The 18,584-nt window shown below is 37.3% G+C and overlaps 1 protein-coding gene across 1 annotated transcript; it reads left to right on the plus strand.

Annotated features, from left to right (window-relative positions):
- Positions 1-1,446: 1,446 nt before the first annotated feature.
- On the plus strand, positions 1,447-17,818 carry Shc (SHC-adaptor protein). Its single transcript, XM_028308527.1, has 8 exons — positions 1,447-1,835; positions 2,002-2,072; positions 2,278-2,676; positions 3,899-4,072; positions 6,945-7,045; positions 8,569-8,735; positions 14,423-14,545; positions 15,537-17,818. Exons 1-8 carry the CDS (start codon positions 1,740-1,742, stop codon positions 15,660-15,662), a joined length of 1,257 nt encoding a protein of 418 aa, XP_028164328.1. The 5' UTR covers positions 1,447-1,739; the 3' UTR covers positions 15,663-17,818.
- Positions 17,819-18,584: the final 766 nt, after the last annotated feature.

Consider the following 18,584-nt stretch of genomic DNA (forward strand, 5'->3'; position numbering starts at 1 on the left):
ATTATTCAACCCTGTCCCAAGAGGCTTGCTTGAACGGATCTTATTTTTAAAGACATTTTTTTTTATTTATTTAATGGGAAAGATAAATAAATAAAAAATGTACTTACCTTATTTAACCTTAGATTTGACTAAAATAAAATAAGTATTTAAAACGTGATTTAATATGTTTTTAAGAATATCGAATAACCCTATGAAATGTTCTGTCACATGAAAAGTTCCGAGTTTTCTAATGGCATTTTTTTTCTCTTAACCCCAATGCAAAAAGAAAAGCGTTGTTACTGTGATAATAGCTTCTTGTGGTTGCAGAAATAGAGGTCAACTGCCTTACTGCACAGAAATGAATTGATGGCTTCTTATGTTGAACTTTATTGTGAGTAAAATAAGGTTAACTTCTACAATGCTTTGCAACTGACTGAACTGTGAAAACGGGGTATATGCGATTCCTTTTTTTGTGAATTCGGTATACTCTCATAGTGAAATATCCATCAGTAATGTGAAAACTAATTGGTAAGTAACGTACCTAAGTAGGTACCTAATAATAAACTGCATGGGCATTGGAAAAGTGACTTTCTGTCGTTAGAAACAAGATTGATAATGTTACTTATGAGTAGGTATGAGAGAGTATTTATCAGTTCCCGGGAATCCCGGGGGTTGAGCGATAAGTGAATAAAACCGCGGGAAAATTCTGATTTATTTAAGTATCTACCTACTTAGGGCAACTGTAAGTGGGGAACAAATTACAAAATAACACTCCTTATAGAACAAAAACAGAATATGCTCAACTGAACACAAAACAGCATTGTTTACAAAAAACTTACCAGGTATGGCACCGCGAATTTATAATAAATTACCACATACCATAAGAAATAAAGAAGACTTATTTATTTTTAAAAAAATCCTACACGACTTTTTAATTGATAAAGCATACTACTCAGTTAGCGAATTCCTCCTGGATAGATCCATTTAAAGACATTATTCTACATAAATTGTTTGTTTGACCTTGTTATTATCAAATCTATGTGACAAATTGACATACTAATGTAATATTAAATTCTATCTACTAAATTTGACATTGTTAATTATTATTGTGACATTTAATTTAATTCTTTTGTATAATTTCTTGAATCACGAAAAATTGATTCTGTTGCATGCCGATATGGTATGATGTAGCTGAACAATATATTTTTTTATGTGACCTATAATATGNATTCTAAAAATGTGTTTAATTTTGCTTTACCAATCCAAAAACTAATACTAGGTATTAATTCTAAATCTATAACAAAGATGGCGTTTATGTTTACAAAGGAAGAGAGAGTAAAAGACAGGTTCATCTTTTTTAACTGTTATTTACTCTAGTATTCAATAGATGTCACTGTTTGATGACAGCGACAACACAAAATACATTCATTCATTCAATCTTTCTTTCTTTCATTCATTCATTAGTAAAGTGTCAAAAAGTTGTGATTTAAGTTTGCACGAATATTTTTTATTAAATTTATTGTTTAAACCGTGATATTTCACACAATCTTACGGCTTTCTGTTGTTGAGTTTACGTTTCAATATTATAGGCTGTTAAACTTTGAAGAAAATTTTATATCGTGTATGTTTACATAAACCAAGCACCAAGATCGAATAATGATTTGAATCACAATGAAAGCGCATATAAAATAGCTAGAACTAAGCGAAGTGTGAAGAATATCGGGAGTGCACAGTAGTAGTTTAAGTGTGGTGGTGCGGATATGGCAGACAGCGGTTCTTTTGTCGCGAAACCGGTGCGAGGTTGGCTTCACCCAGATGCTGTGCTCGCCACCGACGGGGTGACATATGCGGTCCGGGTAACTATCGCATAATAAATATTTAAGATTCCCGTAGAAAATTCTGGACTGAATTAGGATTCGACCCTATATAATTCGTCATAGAGTTAAGCCTCTTACTGGCTGGAAAAGTTACATCTTTCCTTTTCAAGACAATTGCAATTGTTTAATTATTCGTTATTTTCAGTACATCGGTTGCATGGAGGTGCTGACTTCCATGAAGAAATTAGACTTTGAAACAAGGTCCCAAGTTGCCAAGTAAGTGATTGATTAGCACAAGCATTATTGTGTGTTCCTCTAATCAAAAGCATTTGTGTTAATTGGTGTTATTATCTTTTGGTTATTTGAAATGATTTATCACTATTATGGATCATTTAATTTGAAGCATTTACTCATTTTTAGTTCCTTGAACTAAATAACCTAGATTTATGTTTAAAAANTTATGAAATATTTAATTTTACAGAGAATGTATAGCTCGAGTGTGTGCAGCAGCAGGTCTGCGATCAGCGGATAAAAAGAGAAGAGTTTGTCAAGCGGCAGCCCGGGCCCTGGCACAAAGGCCTCGCATGTCCCACTCCGGAGCCAACGTCGCGCTCACAGTATCCTCCAAAGCCATAACACTATCAGAATTGGAAGGCGGAGAGACAGTAGCTAGACACGACATGCCCAGAGTGTCCTTTGCATCAGGAGGAGATTCCGACTCATTAGACTTTGTAGCATACGTAGCTAAATCTGCACCACCAACGGAATGGAGAGCATGCTATGTACTAGAATGTGGTGGGCGGTTGGCACAGGATGTAATTGCAACAATAGGACAAGCATTTGAATTGCGTTATAAAGAATTTTTGACGAAACCTTCAACGTAAGTATGATTAATACATAATCTATTATCAAATTCTTACTCATGAATTCTATTGGAATCTTTATGACAGTAACTGTTGATGATCAGCATTTTGTATGCCAATATTAAGCTTATTAACCCTAGAGTAGTCGCGCCTTTCCGTGAAACGCGAGTGCTCGCGTATGAGCATTTTGCCGCCCATACTTAAAAGTCGTGGTTGGGTTTCAAATTATATTTTAAAAATATGAAAATCAATTTAAAAGGATATAATAAAACATATACTTTTAGAAAATAGTATTTATCAAAGATTTGTAGTTAGAATATTTAAAAAAAAAAAATGTTTTTGGAAATGTTAGGAAATGTTTGTTAAAATTTTAGAAACGTCATTGACTTTACCTACCTATATCATGAAAAATTACTTATTAGCACACTTAAATGTTTTCTTCATTTGAAACATGTGCATAAGCAGAACAGTTCTGTCACTTGTGTAATCATTGTGCATAATAATGCATGTTGCACAGTAATTTTGCACAGCCATTGCACCCTTGGCACATCATGGTCAGATTCTGCCGCTGATTGTACTGTATAAGTATTATCCTGACTTTGTTCACTTTCTCTATAACTTTATTATAGTATTTTTCACAATGTTTGTGCACCAGCTTCTTTGAAATCCGACTCCTCTTCCTTGTTTATTCTTTTTATCTATTTTATGTGAATCTTACCGAAAAAGATATGAAATCAATTATCACCAATACTAAACATCAATGTTATGACGTTATTTATGTCAAAACAACATTATACGCAATGGAAACTAATAATATTTCAACTACACTAAAAACCAGTCACACAATTTTTACTTACGTCAGTAGTCGCGCAGTGAGCAATTTGCCGCAAAACGTGACATACGTTCAATAATCGTTCTCTATTGCGGTCACCTGCGCACTAAATTTCTTCTAATTTCTAACACATGTAGGTGAAGTATAGAGTAGAGGGGCAGCGACTGAAAAGCTTGACCTTGACGAAAGCATCGTGTAGAAAATAACCCGATTTTTTTGCCGAGGGCGGCAAAATGCTCATAGCGCGAGCACTCAAGTTAAATTCTTGTATGTATACCTAAGAAATCAATTATAACTTGTATCAGAAATGGTAATCACAATATTTATTTATTTATTGCACATAATAGATACATTGTATATTGTTAGGTATATTATAGGTACTTTATATTAGTTAATATTTAAAATAGGTTGAATATAAATGGATCTCGAGGGGCTTGCTCCGGGGACGAAGCGTCGTCGTCGGTGCCGCTGGACGACCGCGACTACTACAACGACATGCCCGACAAGATGCCGCCGGACGCCGCGCCCGCGCATCGCCACCCGCCGCCGCCGCCCCTCGCCGCGCTGGCACCCCTGTCCTCGTGAGTAATAACATGCCTGTTCATCTCCGCGAGTTTACATCGAAAACAAAACACGCACGATGGCCCACCTACAGGATACTATTCGACAAGGCCTCACATACGAGCGAACATTGTCTCACGCACGCGTATTCTTGTGTATGATGAAAGAAAATAAACAAAATGGTGTACTATACAGGGTGTTAGGTAAATGGGTATATGAGCCGACACTAGCCCATGTTAACATGGGCATATAAATGGTATGGTGAAGTCAGAAACTTGATATCATCATTTTATTTTTTTTAATTTTCATACAAAATAAATTTTATAAAATCCGATTTGTATGAAAATTAAAATGATTAAAATTAAGATATCAATTTTCTGACTTCACCATACCATTTATATGCCCATGTTANATATTCGCATCATTTCCTGCAAATAAAACTATAGTAAAGAACATAATTATTGTATCGTGTTCAATTTTAATTTGCAATAAGTATCAAAAGCCCCCAGACTCGTACTAATACTTTTGACTATACTTACTGTAATTTGTCCGTTCACTGCACAAACATAAAAATGTGGCTTTTTTTTCATTCTAAAAATGTGTTTAATTTTGCTTTACCAATCCAAAAACTAATACTAGGTATTAATTCTAAATCTATAACAAAGATGGCGTTTATGTTTACAAAGNAGTCAGAAACTTGATATCATCATTTTATTTTTTTTAATTTTCATACAAAATAAATTTTATAAAATCCGATTTGTATGAAAATTAAAATGATTAAAATTAAGATATCAATTTTCTGACTTCACCATACCATTTATATGCCCATGTTAACATGGGCTAGTGTCGGCTCATATACCCATTTACCTAACACCCTGTATACTGTAAAGTATTTAACTGCCTAAATAATAATAAAAACACAGAATGTACTTTTTTAAGTTGCCTCAAGACACTGAGAGGTAAATAAGTAGTTAATATTTTTCATGAGAATTCATGCTAAATCATGAATTTCCTCCGCCATTTTCCGCAGTTTGGCACCTCACGTCACATCATTTTACCGAAGTCAGCCCTATAGCTTCGGCGCAGTGCCGATCACTGACGTTTGTCAACAAAATGGTGCTTGACTCTTGAGACAGGCTAAATTACACCATATTGTTAATGACATTGAGCATACATTTTTTTAAATACCTTCGCCAAGTAAAACTTCTGTACGTAGTACTTATTATTATTCTGTGGTAATATCTACAGGGTGGAAACCATAAGTGAATCTCACTCGATTATTTCTAAACTATACAAAATATCAAAAAAGCTAGTTACTGACCCTGAAAGTGCTGCATGAGCTCTTTCAAATGGTATCAATAATAAGAAATATAAGAAGCTAGAAACATTGAATTTTCGAATAGTTCCAGTTTATTCTGTAACTTATTATTAGTACCATTTGAAAGAGCTTGTGAAGCACTTTCAGGATCAGTAACCAGTTTTTCGATGTCTTGTATAGTTTAGAAATAATCGAGTGAGATCACTTATCGTTTCCACCCTGTATACTAATATTATAAATGCGAAAGTAACTCTTCTGTCTGTCTGTCTCGCTTTCACGCCTAAACCACTGAACTGATTTTGTTGAAATTTGGCAGGGAGATAGTTTAAATCCCGGGAAAGGACATAGGATAGTTTTTATCCCGGTTTTTAAAACGGGGACGCGCGCGATAAAGTTTTTCTGTGACAGACATAATTCCACGCGGGCGAAGCCGCGGGCGGAAAGCTAGCATAATCAATATCTGAGATAGACTGCTGATAGATTGTGTTGGTGGACAATAAGCATGCCCGACAAGATGCCGCTGGAGGCTGAGACCTGATGATTCAAGACTATAATCCGGGCCTTTTTAAGGCGAGACTGAATAGGCACTTACAAGGCAGATATAGTTCCAAAATACTGGACTGTCCTATCGATGACATTGACAGTGGGGCGCCACCGTCAATACCAGATCGCTGGTTCCGATTTTTGCCATGTTGGAAACCATATAGTTGAACGATGGTAGCGCCCCCCTGTCATTGAGTTTGGTGGGACAGTTCAGCGTGGGTCATCTATATGTACCATCCTAGAGTTATATTGACATATTATTATGTCAAGTGTTAATTATGGAAGAAAGATTATATTTCTATTTGTTTATAAAATACATACATCCATAACTGTACCCAAATCATTCTGCACTATTCATCTTTGCATGTCGGTTTCGATTTATTGATCCATGAGTCATAGATTTACAAACAATGGACAACTAAGTAACTTGTCCTCCCGTATCTTCGTTTGCACAAGTTTAATTATGAGAGAGATACAGTTTCTAGTTCTATACCATTGTTATAAGTGCTTTTTTCCTGTGATGAGGATCTGGTCCTCACGCTACTAGTTGCACGCGTGTAGCCCGAGTAATAGAAAAACCATTTATTAAATACATAAATGCGGGTCTGTCCGCACGCATGCAGAAATCCGCATCACACGAAAAAGGCACTAAGATGATAATATATTTATATTTTCGTATATTCGACCGCTACGTCTTCCAGCCCGCGGTCGCCACTCGAGAACTTTTCTGCCCCAACGGCCATCGTCTCTACGAGCTATGTGCCCCGCCCACTGCCACTTAAACTTAAGACGATCTCGTAAAGGTCGCGGGAAGAGCCTGGATGCGGGCAGCGCAGTACCGTGCATTGTGGAAAACCTTGGAGGAGGCCTTTGTCCAGCAGTGGACGTCATTTGGCTGAAACGAACGAACGATATTCGACCGCAGTCTGTGGAGGAAAACTATCTGTGGTCGCGATCCTCATCAGTGAGGGACCAAGTAAGAAGCAGACGTGGGATTTCTATCAATACAATGATCATTTTATGATTTCTAGGTGCGAGGAGAGCGTCAGGCACTACGTGAACCAAACGCCGCCGCCGCGGACCCCGCCCACTGCCCTGTTACCGAACCATCACACCGACATCTTCGATATGCGTGAGTCATCGTACTTTAATAATCAAGAAAGCAAACAAATTAATGCTCCTATCAATATCTAAACTAACTAAAGCATTACTGACGTAGTAATAGTAGGGTCGATTCTGCAACAAAAATGATGGTCGAATGTGCTGTAAAAAAAGAGTATATTTATTTATTATTATGCTGAACTATCCCAGATACCTTTAACTATACCTGTCACAGGCCAAAATCTCTTTAAGAGAAATATTTTTTTATAACAGCTACTGTATTCTGAAACCCCATAAAACATTCATGTCTATATTAAACATTCATAGTACCACATTACCTGTATTGCGGATGATTATCCTGTATCCTGTTTTAAGTCACAAATACCTTTTCCTGATGTGTGCCATACGCTATTAAAATTACAGTAGAATCTCGATTATCCTGACTTCGATTATCCGGATATCCGATTATCCGGACTCATTCTTCACGGTTCTTATTACCGATTTAATGTCTGGACCCATCAAAACGGCAAGGCGCCGCCACCGTAACACGGTACAAACGTCGTCTTGGTTCATTGTTATAAGAAATGGATTCATCCAATGGTCTAAAATGATGTATTGAAAACTCGTTCTATTGTAAAAAGTTAATTATTGTTTGATTTTACTTTGAAATCGATTATCCGGAACACCCGGGTTTTAATTGATCGGGATTCTACTGTATATTTAAATTCAATTTTGATCATCATATTCTCATAATATTGCATAATACAGAGTTAATTAAGCAATGGAAATGTGTAACACAAAAGTAGAAAAGTTTCTTAACAAAAATTTATACCTCTAAATTGATAAATTACAAAGAGTTTTGTTCAAAAGACTAAATATAACATACAAATTCTACCCTAATTTTGGATAACGTTTGTTTGTGTAAATCCAACCTTTCCTCAAGACAACTGTTTGCAACTTCTCAAATTTTTCCTGATAAGTACAAATTATCATGTAACAAATGAAGCCTGGAAAACGTTGACTGACCTATAAAGTCTAAAGCGATTTTGCAAATCTTTTAAGCTTTGTTTCAAAACCCGCAAACTGTTACGTCGTGTAGCAACGACCGACTCGGAGTTGTTTTGTTTACAAACATTTTTCTTTCTTAACTGGAGGTGTGGCAATTATGTAATACTAAGTTATGGCATTAATAAAATGTTTTTGAGAATGTAACACAGATTACAATTTCAATTTTGTGTGTAACATTTGCAGTTTAGTCATAGGACCATAGGGCCTTAGGACCTCATTTTTAGCAGTTCAGAACTCTTAAATTCAATTCCCAATAACAAAAAATAAAATAGCTTCATGTGTTCCATATTATACAGTTAAAAATGGTCAGTAGCATACAAAATTTGACATAATATTCCTAATTGTGGCTCATTGATTGAGCCCTTCCATTTCCCTCCATTTTTCTGTCGTCTCTCGCCTCGTCAATTTATTGTAAAACTTCTTCATTTAAATACCTGAGATGCGTTTGTTTTACAAACATGACATTCTTTTATTTTATTCACCCAGAACCGTTCACCGCGACCCCCGTGACGTCATCGGCGCCGTCATCGTCCACGGCATCGGTGTCGTCACCTGCTGCTGACGCCGAGCCGCTGTCGCCGCAGGCGCAGGCCGCGCTGCTGGCTAAGGAGCCCTGGTTCCATGGACCTATCTCCAGGTCTAGAGCTGAGAAGGTATTTATCCCTTTACACACGAGAATAAAAAAGTGTCAATATTTTAATAAAACTTTACTTAGGGGTTATTTTAGAGTTTAAATAAGATTAGAAAAATACTTTAAAAAAATTTGAATTTTCAGTTTTCCTGAAAGTATGCCCTCACGATAGNTTTTAGACGTTGTTTGTTGTTAAACTAAGATGGTGCAACCCACCTTAGGACTGTTTTGACAAATCCGTATCGCGATGTCGTTTTGACAGCTAATTTGACAGCGAAGCATTGACGTAAACAGAGAGCAGAAAGAAGGAAGAAACTAATTTAAAAAAAAAAAGCTAAAAAAAGGAAAAACAATCGCAAAGTCATAGACATTTTTTAACTTTTATTCGATTTTGAATGAACTTTTATGTCGCCGCGTCGTTGGTGGTTCAATGTGCATTTTGGCTGCCATTTTTCGATCGAATCGAATTACTGGTGACGTGGCGACTGACATTAGTGAAAACTTCCTATTGGTTTGCGATGGCATTTTGACTAGACCCACTGGACTGTCCTGTCATCGACAGGACAGTCCAAGCAAAGAAGCAAACATCTGTGCACAACAACTACTGTGACTCATTTTTGTGCTACCACGTTGTATAGTCTAGTTATTTCCAAATTGTAAACGGCTATTAAACCAGCCCTATCGAAATACAGTCCACTCTTTTATTTAAGTTCCCAGTAGGACCCTTTTCATGCGATTAATTAATGATATTAAAATGTATTATGTAGAATCGCTTTGCCATTGACAGATACATCTGATGACAGAGCTTACATTATTTCTATAGATGACCCTTCTATAAATTGACAGTGGGGCGCCACCGTCAATACCGGATCGCTGGTTCAGATTTTTGCCATGTTGGAAACCATATAGTTGAACGATGGTAGCGCCCCCCTGTCATTGAGTTTGGTGGGACAGTTCAGCGTGGGTCATCTATACATGGAACGCATGCAAGCTTCGCTACTGCAGTGGCGAACGTTCTTTTTCAACATTAAAACGTATTAAAAACTAGCGGCCGCCCGCGACTTTGTACGCGTGGATCCCGTTTTACCCCCTTCATCTACGCGGTTTAGATTTTTTCATCTACGCGGTTTAGATTTTTTCCCGCTAACTCCCGTTCCCGTGTGAATGTTGTAATATCCTGTTGTAACTAAGCTTTAAGTTTACTAAGGTACCTGCATGCCAAATTTCAAGCGTCTAACTTAAGCGGTTTAGATTTTTCATACAAAATGATTTTCCCGCTAATTCCTGTTCCCGTGGGAATTCCTAAGTATACTATAACCTGCCCAGGAGTATGAAGAATAATTGTATCAAGTTTCGTTAAAATCCGTCGAGCAGTTTTTGTTTTTATAAGGAACATACAGACAGACAGACAAAAATTTTACTGATTGAATTTTTGGCATCAGTATCGATCACTAATCACCCCCTGATAGTTATTTTGAAAATATGTATATTTCATGTACAGAATTGACCTCTCTACAGATTTATTATAAGTATAGAATATACAGGGTGGAAACGATAAGTGATCTCACTCGATTATTTCTAAACTATACAAGATATCTAAAAATTGGTTACTGATCCTGAAAGTGCTCCACGAGCTCTATCCAACGGTATTAATAATAGGTTACAAAATAAACTGGATCTATCCGAATATTCAATGTTTCCAGCTTCCATACATTTAATAAAACCACATAATATTAAAATCTATACAAGATATATAAAAACTGGTTACTGATCCTGAAAGTGCTTCACGAGCTCTATCCAACGGTACCAATAACAAGTTACAAAATAGACTGGATCTATCCGAAAATTCAATGTTTCCAGCTTCCATACATTTAGTACTGCCACAGTCATGGCACTCATGTCTTGATGAATTATAGCAAGTAAAGCCTAAAACCAATATTTTCCATGATTAATTGTAAATTAGAATGCAATTAACGAGTTCAATTTAAGTGTTTATTATTTAATAAAAAAATTAACACTTCTAATATTGTGTGGCTGGCATACATTTAGTATGGAGACTGAAAACATTGAATTTTCGGATAGATCCAGTTAATTCTGTAACCTGTTACTTATACTATTGGAAAGAGCTCGTGAAGCACTTTCAGGATCAGTAACCAGTTTTTCGATATCTCGTATAGTTTAGAAATAATCGCGTGAGATCACTTATCGTTTCCACCCTGTAGATAGATGAATTAAGGAACACGATTGGACAAGAACGTCTTAATCATCTTACTTTGTTGAATATAGAGCATGATTTGCTTAAAGAAGTTGATATTGAAAGTGTTATCTCTAAATTTGCACACATTAAATCAAGAAAAGTTCATTTGTAACAGTTTTGTTTCATTTAATACCCTAAACTTGAGAACCTAATGCCCGTTTTCACCATTAATCCCTAATTTTTAAGTGACCCCTATGGTAACAAATAACAGGAATTTTGTTTACATAGGGGTTACTTATAAATTAGAGATTAATGGTGAAAATGGGCATGAAGCAAACCAAGGGCCCCTTGATAGAAATTTGCTACAGGCCCCGCGCTGGCTTAATCCGGCACTGACCATCCTAGAGTTATATTGACATATTATTATGTCAAGTGTTAATTTTATGGAAGAAAGATTATATTTCTATTTGTTTATAATACATACATCCATAACTGTACCCAAAAACATTCTGCACCATTCATCTTTCCATGTCGGTTTCCATTTGTTGATCCATGAGTCATAGATTTACAAACAATGGACAACTAAGTAACTTGTCCTCCCGTATCTTCGTTTGCACAAGTTTAATTGTGAGAGAGATACAGTCTCTAGTTCTATACCCTTGTTATAAGTGCTTTTTTCCTGTGATGAGGATCTGGTCCTTACGCTACTAGTTGCACGCGTGTAGCCCGAGTAATAGAAAAAACATTTATTAAATACATAAATGCGGGTCTGTCCACACGCGTGCAGAAATCCGCATCACACGAAAAAGGCACTAAGATGATAATATGTTTATATTTTCGTATATTATGTGGGCGGGAGTTTGCATCGTGCGGTCCACACAGCTTATGACCGCAGTCTGTGGAGGAAAACTATCTGTGGTCGCGATCCTCAACAGTGAGGGACCGAGGAAGAAGAAGACGTGGGATTTCTATAAATACAATGATCATTTTATGGTTTCTAGGTGCGAGGAGAGCGTCAGGCACTACGTGAACCAAACGCCGCCGCCGCGGACCCCGCCCACTGCCCTGTTACCGAACCATCACACCGACATCTTCGATATGCGTGAGTCATCGTACTTTAATAATCAAGAAAGCAAACAAATTAATGCTCCTATCAATGTCTAAACTAGCTAAAGCATTACTATTACGTAGTGATAATAGGAACGATTCTTCAACAAAAATGATGGTTGGATGTACTGTACAATAAAGAGTATATTTATTTTTTATGATGGACTATACCTGTCACAGACCAAAATCTCTTTTCAAGATAAATTGTCATAACAGCTACTGTATCTGTAAACCCCATAAAACGTTCATATCTGTATTAAACATTCATAGTACCACATTACCTGTATTGTGGATGATTATCCTGTATCCTGTTTTAAGTCACAAATAACTTTTCCTGATCTGTGCCATACGCTATTAAAATTATATTTAAATACAAATTTGATCATCATGTTCTCATAATATTGCATAATACAGAGTTAATTAAGCAATGGAAATGTGTAACACAAAAGTAGAAAAGTTTCTTAACAAAAATTAATACCCCTTACTTGATAAATTACAAAGAGTTTTGTTCAAAAGACTAAATATAACATAAAAATTCTACCCTAATTTTGGATAACGTTTGTTTGTGTAATTCCAACCTTTCCTCAAGACAACTGTTTGCAACTTCTCAAATTTTTCCTGATAAGTACAAATTATCATGTAACAAATGAAGCCTGGAAAACGCCGACTGACCTATAAAGTCTTAAGTGATTTTGCAAATCTTTTAAGCTTTGTTTCAAAACCCGCAAACTGTTACGTCGTGTAGCAACGACCGACTCGGAGTTGTTTTGTTTACAAACATTTTTCTTTCTTATCTGGAGGTGTGGCAATTATGTAATACAAAGTTATGGCATTAATAAAATGTTTTTGAGAATGTAAGACAGATCACAATTTCAATTTTGTGTGTAACATTTTGCAGTTTAGTCATAACTTTTTCCCTTAGGACCTCATTTTTAGCAGTTCAGAACCCTCAAATTCAATTATAGATGACCCAAGCTGAACTGTCCCACCAAACTCAATGACAGGGGGGCGCTACCATCGTTCAACTATATGGTTTCAAACATGGCAAAAATCGAAACCAGCCATCCGGTATTGACGGTGGCGACCCACTGTCAATGTCATGCATAGGACAGTTCAGTATTTTGGAACTATACCAATAACAAAAAATAGAATAGCTTTATGTGTTCCATATTATACAGTTATGGTCAGTAGCATACAAATTTTGACATAACATTCCTAATTGTGGCTCATTGATTGAGCCCTTCCATTTCGCTCCATTTTTTCCTGTCTTAGCCTAGTCTCTCCTCGTCAATGTATTGTAAAACTTCTTTATTTAAATATCTAAGAAGCTTTTGTTTTACAAACATGACATTCTTTTATTTTATTCACCCAGAACCGTTCACCGCGACCCCCGTGACGTCATCGGCGCCGTCATCGTCCACGGCATCTGTGTCGTCGCCCGCCGCGGACGCCGAGCCGCTGTCGCCGCAGGCGCAGGCCTCGCTGCTGGCTAAGGAGCCCTGGTTCCATGGACCTATCTCCAGGTCTAGAGCTGAGAAGGTATTGAACTTTACACTCATGATCTCAGTCACAGGACGTCCACTGCTAATAGGCCTCCCTTAATGATTTCCACATCGCCCGGTTGGTAGCGGCCTGCATTCAGCGCCTTCCTGCTACTTTTATAAACATTACACTATGACGTCATTGTGTCGCTATGATATGCCAAAGAAATGCCGCCAGAGCTATCAATAAAACCAGAGCTACGTAAAAAGTATTTCACCCTTTGAAAAGTGATGACATTATTGGTGTAGATTGGTGAAGATACAATTGGTCGTAAGACTTGTGGCGTACACAGTATGAAATCGTCTCTAATCCGGATGGGGATGATTTTTGTGCTCAAATGAAAAAAAAAGTTGTAACAATTGACCATTTAATTAATACTAGCTTTTGCCCGCGACTTCACCCGCGTGAAATTTAGGCTTGATTTCCTTTTGGGCTGACATCGGTGACCGACGTCAGCGGCGCGCACGATTACACTAGTTCTATGTAATCATCTGCCACTGACGACGGCGTTGCAGTGCGGTGCTTCATAGAACATTGTGTTTCTTCGTACGCTCGACCGATGTACGCGACCGACGTCAGCGTAGGAGGAAATCAAGCCTTAGTGCCACAGATTCGCATAAATTATAGCCTATACTATATGTTAATCTGGGTTACAATAATAATACTGTAACAAACATCCACACAAACTTTCACCTTTATAATATTAGTAGGATTTAGATCTACGTGAAAAGTCTACTTAACCCTCCATCAGACAATAAAAATATAACCACATTATTATGAACTTTCTTTACCTGTTTTAAGGTCCAATACCAATGTAAAAAACGAACTTTTCACTCGACTATACTATTTAATATCTTTTGCAGCTAGTGGTCGAGGACGGCGAGTTTTTGGTCCGCGAGAGCACGGGTTGCGCCGGGCAGTTCGTGCTGACGGGCGCGCGCCGCGGCGTGCACAAACATCTGCTGCTCGTCGACCCCAACGGAGTGGTGAGTGGGTCGATTGTGAACACCCCAGTTGGGGATATAAAGCCCAGTTTCCACCAAGGCGGCGCGGAGTACGGCCCGATCGCGAACGTCGGTCTGCGACGGACGCAGACGAGTCTGGGCTTCGCTTTGCGAAGCTCACACTCTGCCTCGTCGGCACGCGCACCGACGATCGCCAAACGGCTAGAGTACCTTCTGTACTCGCCACTGCCCGGGCCACTCGCTACCAGCGCGCGTCCCTTAAAAAAAAGGGCGCGGAGACGAGAGGTGTGCGGCGAAGCCGGCAGGCTATTTCCACCAAAGCGGAGCAGAGAGGAGGCGAGACGAGAAATGTGTGAACTGTCAACTGTCAGTCTATTGCTGTCTATGAAACGCCGCAAAGCACAACTCCACTCAGCACCGCGCCGCCGCCGCTGTCAAATTCTATAGAAAAACAACTGCGCTTCTCCGCTCGATCCATTTCCACCGAAGCGGAGCGGAGTGGAGATATGAAAATAATGAAATATGATTGGTTTGTTTAAAACACTTCTTTGCTCCGCTCTGCCTTGGTGAAGGTTATCCGGGGTGGAATCAGTTCCTGTTAGTTTCCCTGAGAAGTTCTTCTTTAACTTTGGTGTAAAATGTACCCCAAGTCTTCTTTTAAATAATATGTTAAACTGTAAAATGTGATGATTTTTAGCTAAAAAAAAGTCATAGGTAACGTCTTAATTAGTTTTGAATGTACATCCCGATCGAGCTAACTGCGCACCTCGCTGAAATGCGACTCTCCTTAGTTAGTACACCATCCCGCGTTCGCCCCGTCCAGTACCGAGCATCAATGTGACGTCATGGGCGCTAGGTGCGCAGTTAACTCGAACGGGTTGTGTGTGATTTTATTTTATTTGAAACACATTACCTCAACTTTTAGCCACATTACCTAAAAAGTTGTTGACAGCGTCAAATCACAATTTTTAATGCCAAGCCTTGGATTTAACTTGATAATTCTGTCCACCAGGTGCGAACAAAAGACAGCGTGTTCGAGAGTGTACCGCACCTGATCAAGTACCACTGCAGCAACGAGCTGCCCATCGTATCGGCTGAATCCGAGCTGCTTCTACGCAAGCCTGTGCCGCGCGTATAAGCCCCGCCTCCCACGCCGGACCATCCGATGACGTCACGCCGCTTGCCGCCGCCGGAACATCCGATGACGTTGAATAGGTAACCACTATATTTTACCGATAGTAGCCATCTTATTTTCTGATAGTGGTCATCATGTATGTCAAACATACATAATGACCAAAATTCTTACCAACAACACCAACATACTTCTCTTTTAACAAGAGCTGTTCTCTTGTTGCTCCTTAACGCCGCGGTATCTCGACTTCATTTTAATTGTCGGTGTCGTGAACCTACCTATTCGAATCGGTAATTTGACATCTGAACACATACAACCAAAAAGTGACGGAAGAACTTGCACCAAAAATTTATTGCCCTCATTGGCCCCATTTATGTATAACAAGGGCATTCACTAATTTCATTTGTCAAATTAATAAGATTAAGACATAAATATCTATTTTAATATTGTAATCCTTGTCTCTATTGAATTGACTGTATCGCAATAATTCACACCATGCTTTCAGTGCCAGCCAAATATTTTTGATGTGTATCCGAAGAGGCGAGGTTTACATCTACGGTGCGACCAAGCTATCTTTGAAATTATTTGTTACAAAAATAATAGACAATCTCCTACTTGACTCTAATCATCTGTGAGTAAAGTCGCTCTATTGTGAGAGAGGCTGTTGTACTGTAGCATTCACCTTTATTTGTTACCAATCATTCCACTTGGTCGCGCCGAGTTTTATTTTAAGATGTCACCATTAAAATTAAAAGTTTAGCCATTCATAACACTTCTTTAGCTTTGCAACAGTATATTTAAATACATCAATCAAATATTTAAAAGCAATACAGGCTAAAACCTTTAATTCCATTTTAACGCTGAACTTTTAAATTTAAAGGTCGATAGGTGAACGCCTACTCATCATGTCGACCTTAACGTAATTGAGAAATATCACTAAAGTCATGGGAATTATTTTATCCAGCATACTTTGTACTGGCATTAAATCGCATGGTCCCGTTTTTGTATTGTACTTCACATCATACCTGAATTTTAGTGATATTTCGCCGACATTGAGTGCTAGTGTGAGCAATTGGCCCCAAATTTTTTGGTACCATGTGTATTTGTGTCACCATGATACAATTTGAAAAATAATTAGCTAGGCTCTTATTTTAATCAATCTCTCGTTGAATATAAAATAAAATTATTTCGTAGTTCTTTATGTGTCAAATATTTTAAATAGACAGATAATGCATCTGCTAAATAAATGAAATATCAGTTGTTATGATAGATGCACTTATATTATTCGCAAATAGATCACAAGAGTATATCGTCGTTTCATAAAACAAAATATTAAAATTGTTATCTTGCACTCATGTACTTGAAGTGACGACGCGATGCGTAGTCGTGCGCTGCGCGTCCAAGCGTCCACGCACCGCGCGCTCTTGACACCCACTTGTATGATGTTGAAATATTGTCTAGCTAGTGCGTAGTTCTATGCAAATTATATTCCAATAAAATGTATTTATAATTATATTTTTTGATTATTTACTAAATGTATGTTATGGAATTCTAAGTTGTTTACCAAAGCCACTACGGACTTGATATGAAATGTGATTTATGGTAATGTATACAATTAGTTGAAGCACTTCAACAATGCACATTGTTGTAAAGTTTTATGTTAGTTAACTGCGAAAAATGCAATATTTGTTACTGTGCAATTACCAATACCAAACTAGGTATATGATGCTTATTCAGGAAATTAACTAATATTTTGCTATGAATTCTTTTACCGAGCCCACTCTAATGTAACCAATTTAAGATTTTATATTGCGCTCTCTCAGATTGTTATTGTTATTTTTACCGTGTTTTATTTTATATTTATACTCTTTTATACGCACACATCTGATTTAATACAATACCATACACAATACATACACTGATTTAATACAATATAGGTGCTATAATGCTAATTACAGTAGAACGCCGATTATCCGACTTATTTGGGACCGGGGTCGATTCGGATAATCGAAAATTCGGATAATCGGACTTAGACTGGTAATAGAGAAAAACGAACTTTCGCACATAGAACAAACTTTAATAAGTTTAACAAACAGACATATTTCTATTGAGCGATATTGTAGAACTGCTACAATAACGCTCAGTTGAAATATATCTGAGTTCCAACAAAATAAATTATCAAAAATTACTTGGTTTTAATTTTTTATATTAGGCTTAGAACCGATTCGGATAATTGGCGATTCGGTTAATCGGCGTTCTACTGTACTTACTTAAATATATTAATTATAAATGTTATATTATTTTATTGTACATAATATCATCACAAGTCGGTATGAGAATTAGTATGTTTTATTTTAAGACTGTTCGAAATTAGACTCCAAGTATATTACTTTGTAAGTGATGAAAAATAGTGTCATTTTAGTGCTTTAAATTCTCTCAAAAATGAATTTCTTTAGTTTTTATTGTGTAACCTAATCTTTAGTGACAAGTTGATGATGTTTTATCTTGTATCTTAAGTTATTATTATGCATTTTATCTAAGACGAATGCAATGATTATGTACTGCTTCCGTTGTAAATGCACATCCAATGTATGTTTATCGAAACTAATGTTGAGTCGTACCTCAACTAAATAAATGCTCTGCAACCAAATGTTGTTTTTGCTTACACAACCAAGTTTCCTCGTCTCGTTCTTATATTTTCCAACAACATCTACTACTCATGTAATATTCAGAGTCCGAGTTTTCCGACATCTGGGCCGGTCATGTATTTGGAATTCAAATTGGAACAAAAATGTCCCAATACTGTCGTTTTAATGCGAAACCTCTCAACCTATTTGTGTGATACTGAATAAGTGTTTTGCTATTTCTGTATAAGTTCTAGAAAAAACGATGGCCCATTTCATCAAAGTAAATAAATAAAAGCCGTTT

Source organism: Ostrinia furnacalis, unplaced genomic scaffold, assembly GCF_004193835.3.
Source record: "Ostrinia furnacalis isolate ACB-3 unplaced genomic scaffold, ASM419383v2 OfSCF2422, whole genome shotgun sequence".
Lineage (NCBI taxonomy): Eukaryota > Metazoa > Arthropoda > Insecta > Lepidoptera > Crambidae > Ostrinia > Ostrinia furnacalis.

Bases quoted from the DNA above. Each gene is read 5' to 3' on its own strand.
- Shc (XM_028308527.1), top strand. From the start codon at position 1,740: ATGGCAGACAGCGGTTCTTTTGTCGCGAAACCGGTGCGAGGTTGGCTT. The intron at 4,073-6,944 runs GTGAGTAATAAC...TATGATTTCTAG, and splicing joins GCGCTGGCACCCCTGTCCTC to GTGCGAGGAGAGCGTCAGGC. The intron at 14,546-15,536 runs GTGAGTGGGTCG...TCTGTCCACCAG, and splicing joins TCGTCGACCCCAACGGAGTG to GTGCGAACAAAAGACAGCGT.